We start from the raw sequence: 7,528 nt of genomic DNA, 5'->3' as shown, positions 1-7,528 counted from the left end.
TAAAGATTTTCCGAAACACTACTCTGTTGATAAATTACAGCACTTTGAAGTAGCACCAAAGCGTTAAGATGTCTCCAGCTGTCACCTGGAGACTGGCAACAGCTTGTCTGGAGTGTGGGCAGTATGGCATTGTATCTGTCTGAGGTCCCCCTCTTCCTCCTTCTCCTCAGATCCCACCCTCAGCAGGCTTCATCCCTAAAATATCCTGGAAGTTTCCAATCTGGAGTTGGCAACCCTATGTCCTTTCCTGGCAACCATCAGCCAACCTGCCTGTCTGTCTTAAGTTTTACAACACCCCCCCCCACAGCCTATGCCTAGGGAGCAGCTGACATCATTCTCCTCTCCCCTATTATGCAACTGAAAATTCCAACTGCCTTGCGGGGGGGGGGGTGAGTTTGAGGTGTGTAATGGAGTGAGGTCCAATCAGCTTCCATATGCAAATGACCTTGGAACGCTGGGCGGGACTGCACAAAGCAGCCAGTCAACCCAGCCAGTGTCTGAGTGGCAGTTTTTCCGGCCTTACACTAAAGGCGGGCATTTTAGAATTTAGAACTTTGGCACCCACTACTCAATTATATATAAGGAGAGATGTATGGGCTTATGCCCCTGTGTAAGCTGCCCTGAGTCCGTTCACAGGGAGGGCGGGGTAAAAATGCAAATAAAGAAATAAAAATAAATAAATTGTAGATGAAAGACATAACAGAAAGAAGACCGTTGCCTTTCTCTCAACAGTAAGCACCTTCACACCGCAACCTGCTGTTAAAGTTCAGAGGAGTCTGAAAGGACATTCCAATAAGCAAAGACCCACCATAAAGAAGGGCTTATCTTACTGCGTCCTCCGTCCACAAGTAATGCAAGATGTGATAGCTGTTATACCCTTTTCCCATTAATATAAGTATTCTAGCACATCTCTCAAATTAAAAGCTGACCACTGAACACTAACACCACATTCAAATCTGCATTTTAGCGACAGTGGTAAGTTATTTAATAACGGTAAATAACAAAAGTCATACTTGGCTGCTTCTCATACAGTTCCTGAAACTTCTTCCTTTCATATTCAACCGATTGCTGCATTAAATGTGGTCTAATGCTGCTGACAGCAAAGTTAGCCATGTCCATTTTCATCAAGTCCAACACAGAGAAAATGGCTCTGCAGGAAGAGAGAGAACAGAACATTGAGTGTGTCAAGCAGGAGATCCACGTGCTTGCAGTCAGTCCAAATGTAAGTCTTAATAAACTGTATATCAGTAATAGCGAGAACATTATGCTCCCAAGAAAAACAAAGTATAGATGTCGTCAGCAAAAAAATCCAGGAGTTTGTGCACAGAATCAAGACTGCTCTCCTTTCAAAGAAAGGTCTGCAGAAATTAAAAAACACTCTTCAGACTTCCATTCTGCAGAAACTTACGTTGACAACAGGTTACCTTTAAAAAGAATAAAAGGAGTATTGAGGCACCTTAAAGATTTTAACAGATTTCTTCTAGTATCCATGCAGGAGTAAATAAAAGCCTATGTTATGACCAGGGGTCATTTGGGGGGGGACGCGGGGGGACGCCATCCCCCCGGGTGAGGTGCGGGAGGGTGGGGCCTGGAGCTCCCTGCTGGTGCCCGCTGGAGGTCGCCGCCGGCTGTGGGGAGGACACACTTCCGGTGATGACAGGGGGTGTGGCATACGCTAATGAGTTATGCTAATGAGTCCCCCTAGCTCTTTTTCTATGAAATGACCCCTGGTTATGACTGATCTTTAAGGGACCAGAAATCTCTTTGGTTTAGACCACCATAGGCTAACAGAACACCTCTACTGGCTTTAGGAGTAATTTTCAAATTATTTCAGGCTAGTTCTCACTGATAAACCGGTGCCATTTCAGACTGGGGGCTCATGAAAAGGTCCCTGCACCTAGAAGACTAGGTACCAGGGAGAATGTTACCTTAAAACCCTGCTACCCAGCATCTATTTTTGTGTGTGCTAGGAATCTTTCCAGATACAAGAAGATTCAATCACGTGAGCCCCCACCTGAAGTACATCTGAAGAAGTTTCAGCCCAGGATCCAGTTGAGCACCTCAGGGGGCCACAGGGAAAGACAAACATTCAGCTTCATGCTTGGAAAGCAAGGGCAAAGAGACGTATTCTAACTGCAAGTCTTCAGTAGCATTCCTCAGACTGACCGAATATTGACCAAAACAGTGTTCCTTATCACTCCGTATTCCTGCATTCCCAGCAGTATTCCACCCAGGTTTGACAGGAAAATCCGTTCAGTGCTACATACAGAAGTTTTATCTCTCAGGATTTTCTAGGGCATGCAAGAACTGAAGAAATACATTTCTAAAGGACTTTTTCATTGCATTCTAGTACCTGAAAAGGGGGACTATTTCATGAATCTCTTTCAGCTTCTTAATCTCTTCATCTCTAGCTGGAGCACAGAGAGTCCCCATCATTCCAATAATGAATTCTGCCAGCTTAGTAATGTCAAGGGCACCATTTTCTGCCTCCTGTTTTATCAGCTCCAGATCTAGAGCCTCAGTAATCTGATTTCTTAATCTAGTGTGACCAGGCAGCAAGAAAGACAGAAGAGCCTGAAAGAAAGGAACGTTCCTATTACTAGCTCTTACCAATATTGCATTGCTATAATCTGTAAATGCCATTTCAAACCCAATAACCACTAAAGAAATGTTACACTGCTACGTGTGGTACAATTTTATAAACTCAACTTCATAAAGTTTTCATTCACTGTTTATAGTAAACAAGCTACTCGGGATTCTTGAGCAGGGACTACATACAGGAAACCAGGGTTAAAGTGTGCATACAGTTATTTTCTCTGACTGAGACATCTGAAGGGGAAACTGAATATTTTGCAACTCCGTTTATTTTGAACTACAGTAAATTAGCATCAGAAGGGGACGATTTACAGGGGAGAAGTAGTGACTGGGGAAAAGTATGCAACCTTTCTCCCATCTGCCAGTTTGGTGTAGTGGTTAAGTGCACGGACACTAATCTGGGAGAACCGGGTATGATTCCCCACTCCTCCACTTGCACCTGGCTGGATGACCTTGGGCAAGCCATAGTTCTGATAATGAGCTGTTCTTGAAAAAGACGTTTCTGTCAAGAGCTCTCTCAGCCCCACTTTCCTCACAGGGTGTCTGTTGTGTGGAGGGGAAGGGAAAGGAGTTTGTAAACTGCTCTGAGACTCCTTTGGGTAGTGAAGGGTGGGGTATAAATCCAATCTCCTCTTCTTCTTCTTCTTCTTCTTCTTCTTCTTCTTCTTCTTCTTCCCTCTTGTTGCCCAACCACAATCTCTAGATGCTTTCCTTTGTCTGTGGAAAACATGGATGCAACACCCCGGCCAGGGGAGGGGAAGCGACAGGGTTGGGGGAAGAGGGGAGAAAGGCAAGGGGAAAGCAGTATGGGAAGGCCCACAGCAGGCTCTTAAGGGCATACAGTGCAGCTACCTTACTGAAGGCAAGAAAGTTCAGCTCTAGCCAGTGTCCGGGTGAGAGCCCCACCAGGAATCCTATATACCCCCTTCCTTATGATCCATGAAGGAAGAAAGGGAAGGGACAAATATAATACATAACACAAATAAACGCTTCTTTCCTGCAAGTTGCCTTTTCTAAATACTACTTCCGAGAGGAGAAGCATCATACAGAGTTTCAAGACATAACGTGGAAACGTTACTGCAAACAAAGAATAAAGAATGACGTGAGTCAATCAGCTGGGAGAATAGTATGGCCAACATCATTCTTCTTTAGCATCTAGTCATAAGAAGAGTTATGGGAAAACAAAAGCTGCTTATTAGGTTGATTTCAGAGCTCTGTGGTACAGGGCCTATAACTACGAATTCACAAAATAATTATGGAAGTATTCCAAAGCCACTGAAAGGATTTGTGTGTTCCTCAACACCCAACGATCCCCAAGAGGTCAAAAGACCACTGATCTACAGCAAATGACACAGGTCACTGCTCAAGACAGGATAATTCGGCTAAACACATTACTGCTGTAAGAAAATTCAAACTATCTTGAAGGCAACAGAGATAGCACTGGTCTCTATTATAGGTGCCTTTGAATCTGCTGTACTAACCTTTTAGAGGTATCTTCAAAAGTGTTGATAAAATGTAGATAAGGATCATTTGGTCTACAATATATACCAGGATGTTCAAAAGCAGAACTTTTGAGAAAATCCCTTCCCAGTGAAACAGAATAAAAGGCTAACTCCTCTTACGGACTGTTGGCTGGTTAAAAACAGGAACTATTAAACAGGAATAAACTGACAGTTTTCATAATGGGAGGCATTAATTAGTGAGGGGTGTCCTACTGGAATGGTGCTATGGACAGAGAGAAAGGCAGATTTACAAAGAACAAATCATTCCCTCTTCTTACCTCTTTGATCTCTCCCACAAGTTTAATTGCATGATCATATGATGGTGGGTCTTCTTTTAACTGGGCTTCCAGACAATCCCAAAAAGCTTTGTGGACAATATCTCTGACTTTTTTTTCCAGGCTGACAAACAGTGCAACAGGAGAAAACTGAAATGAGATCTCTAGTGCAGAGCCAGGTTGGGCTTATTAAAGAAAAACTTGATTAGCAAAAATAGGACCAAGGAGACCCAGATTCAAATCTTCACTACACCATGAAATTTACTGAGCAATCTTAGACCATTCACTCATTCTCAGGGTGACCAGAGGACAGAACTATGGATGTTGTCCTGCACTCCTTGGAAGAAGGTTAAGATAAAAACACGTAAGACATAAAGCAGCTAAATAAGAATATGAAATGGCTGACACTGTAACATAAAATGTCTTAGCTAAAGACAATGTTCTTGTTGAGTCCAAGAATGAGTCAGAGCTCACAAGTAACAGCCAGGGAAGAATCGGCAGCCAGGATCAAAAGGCACAGCTAAATCATACAGCAGCAAAAGAAACTCAGCATACACCCTTCCCCTTGTTTCTATTGGGGCTAAAAGCAATTAGGGCACAGAGCCAAAGGAACTGGCGGACTACAGCCAATCTCACTTTGAGAGCTTCCTTTGCTGACAAGTCCATAAAGAGATTACCAAAGGAAGAGTTTACCCCCTTTCCATTGTTGTCCCATTCATAATGGATTTGTGTATATGTGGGGAGAGGAACGTCCAACATTAGTGTTGGCTATCACAACCAACTGAGTGTGGACTCTAATACAGTGTTTTTGCTACATGGAAGATTACTTATGGAGTAATGTCCATAAAGAAACAGTACCTAAATATGAAAAAAGAGTAAGAGTCCAGTAGCACCTTAAAGACTAACAAAATTTGTGGTAGGGTTTGAGCTTTCATGAGTCACTGCTCACTTCTTCAGGTATGTTTTGTTAGTCTTTTGTTAGTCTTTAAGGTGCTACTGGACTCTTACTCTTTTCTACTGCTACAGACAGACAAACACGGCTACCTATCTTGATCTTTGCCTAGATATGAATTAAAGAATGGGTTTTTAATTCTTTCCATGGATATTCTTCCAGAGTAGGGGAAATTATATACATAATTAAACTCTGTCTAAAGCTGCCATCTTACACACACTTACTAAGGAACAACTCCCATGATAAACAATGGGGCTTCTGTCACTTAACACAGGACTGGGCTGCACACAATGGAAATCAACTACAAAGTCCCTAAACAAGAGGATAAAACTGGCATACTTCAAAGACTCCCCTTACCACACAGAGAGTATAACATTTGACCAGGTTTGTGCAAGTTAATCGTTCTGCCCTGCCCCCTCCCCCCACAAGACAGAAATTATCTGCAGGGTTAAGGAGATCCCACATATACTTTATGCAATGTAAAGGGATGGGAAGAAGACATTATGTGAGCCAAGGTTTTCTTTCCCCTTCACTTTGTTGAGATTCTCTTAGTAAGTGTCTAACCAGGTCAAAGCGGTTCTATGTTTTCTTACTTCCTAGTAAAGTTTCAGGAAGATACCTTTTAATCGTTACGTGCTCACTGCTGGAGTCATGAGTTGGGGCTTCATTTCACGTGCTAATAAGCTTTACTCCTAGCTTTGAAAAAGTCTACTTTGCCTGTCTACAGTAAGAGTCCTCATACCTGTTTTCTGGTAATTCTGCCGGTTTAATCTGGAAACCTCCATTGACAACAATCTCATGGGCTAATACCATGTTAGTTACACCTTTTGCTGTTTCCATCAGCTCTTCCACCGATACAAACTGAGGGGGGCTAGCTGCAAGGTAATTAAATATACTTCAGTCAGTTAAGCATATTAATAAAGGTCCAACCAGAAACTAGGAAAAAAATGGGCTGCTGTTCAGGAGGATAAAATGAAGGCTGCCGGAAGGGCAATATATGTGCTGCAATAAACGTAAACAAGAAGAAAACTAAGGAGGTAGAGTTTTAGAAGAAACTGAAGGACCAACCCCTTCCTCTGAATACGACTGCTGATTTTATTAAAATTTGGAAAACATCCAATCAGGGCTCTTTTTGTAGCAGGAGCTCCTTTGCATATTAGGCCACACACCCCTGATGTAGCCAATCCTCCAAGAGCTTACAGTAGCCCCAGTAGGAAGAGCTCTGTAAGCTCTTGGACGATTGGCTACACTAGGGGTGTGTGGCTTAATATGCAAAGGACCTCCTGCTACAAAAAGAGCCCTGTGACCAAAGTCATTAGAGACAGCAACAGGACAATGGGGAAAAAAGAGAGATGGGTTTGCTCTCAGTTTCAGATCCAGAAAACTCAAAATTTTAACTTAAACAAACCAATAAAAATAGGCACAAATTTACCCTGGGTACCAATACCATGGCTCGTTCCATCATATATTCCTTGGAGCATGTTAAGATATCACGAGAGGGAAACACAAAGCAGGAGTCCCATCGGCACAAAAGCAATGTGATTCCAACTTCAGCCAGTTCCCCTCCACGCTGCAGCTCCCCCAGAACAATGAGTGTTCTTTGACTCTCTTCAGCAATGCCCTTGGGGGGTGGGGGGGCTGCAAAGGACTGCTGTGGAAATAGGACAAGGGGGAAAGAGCCATCTTCCAGTTGTACAGCCAAAGGATCCAATCAATACTTTATGAAATAAAAGTGCAAATACAGTTTTAAAACGGTCCATGTAATGTGAGAAACTATTTAATTGTATAGAAAGTATTGCAGAATAGTTTCGTTTTAAGGAGGGAGAAAGATCTTGCTAGTTTTGCTCACCTTGAGGCATGTTGCCTTTGCTTGGACTTGGTGTATTTTGTCGAATCTTCTTTCTGACTGACTGTTCTGGATTGTCTAAGGCGTCCTGCTGGTCATCTTCAGACTCACTTGAGTTTCTTCCACTGCCACCTGGCTTGTCTTGGTCCCGGGACATTCTCAGCTTTTTGGTTTGAAGAGATTAGAAGCAATTAAATTCACTGCTGTAAACCTATCACTCTAGCCAAACTGTGTTTTGAATGGTTATGCAACAAAAACTATTGGTCATTGTGAAGCAATAGACTTGCAAGCCCCATTCCCTTGAGTCCCAGGAGGTCAAAAAAAAATCTCTGCAGCCATCCCAAATCTCTCTCCTCAA

At 42.9% G+C, this 7,528-nt stretch overlaps 1 protein-coding gene across 1 annotated transcript in view; it reads right to left on the bottom strand.

The window, feature by feature from the left end:
* The window catches only part of TCP11L1 (t-complex 11, testis-specific-like 1), a 24,648-nt gene that overhangs the window by 9,359 nt on the left and 7,761 nt on the right, over positions 1-7,528 (bottom strand). Inside the window, exons 2-6 of the mRNA XM_015409727.1 lie at positions 7,174-7,333; positions 6,067-6,199; positions 4,376-4,496; positions 2,354-2,574; positions 1,014-1,150 (exon numbers count right to left, since the gene is read on the bottom strand). Of these exons, the coding sequence (XP_015265213.1) occupies positions 1,014-1,150; positions 2,354-2,574; positions 4,376-4,496; positions 6,067-6,199; positions 7,174-7,327 (766 nt within the window). The 5' untranslated portion in view covers positions 7,328-7,333. The remainder of the gene's footprint in view (positions 1-1,013; positions 1,151-2,353; positions 2,575-4,375; positions 4,497-6,066; positions 6,200-7,173; positions 7,334-7,528) is intronic.

This window comes from Gekko japonicus, unplaced genomic scaffold, assembly GCF_001447785.1.
Source record: "Gekko japonicus isolate JY-2015 unplaced genomic scaffold, Gekko_japonicus_V1.1 scaffold113, whole genome shotgun sequence".
NCBI classification, from domain to species: Eukaryota; Metazoa; Chordata; class Lepidosauria; order Squamata; family Gekkonidae; genus Gekko; species Gekko japonicus.
Note: the sequence above shows the minus strand (reverse complement) of the source record. Positions and strands in the feature narration are given on the sequence as shown.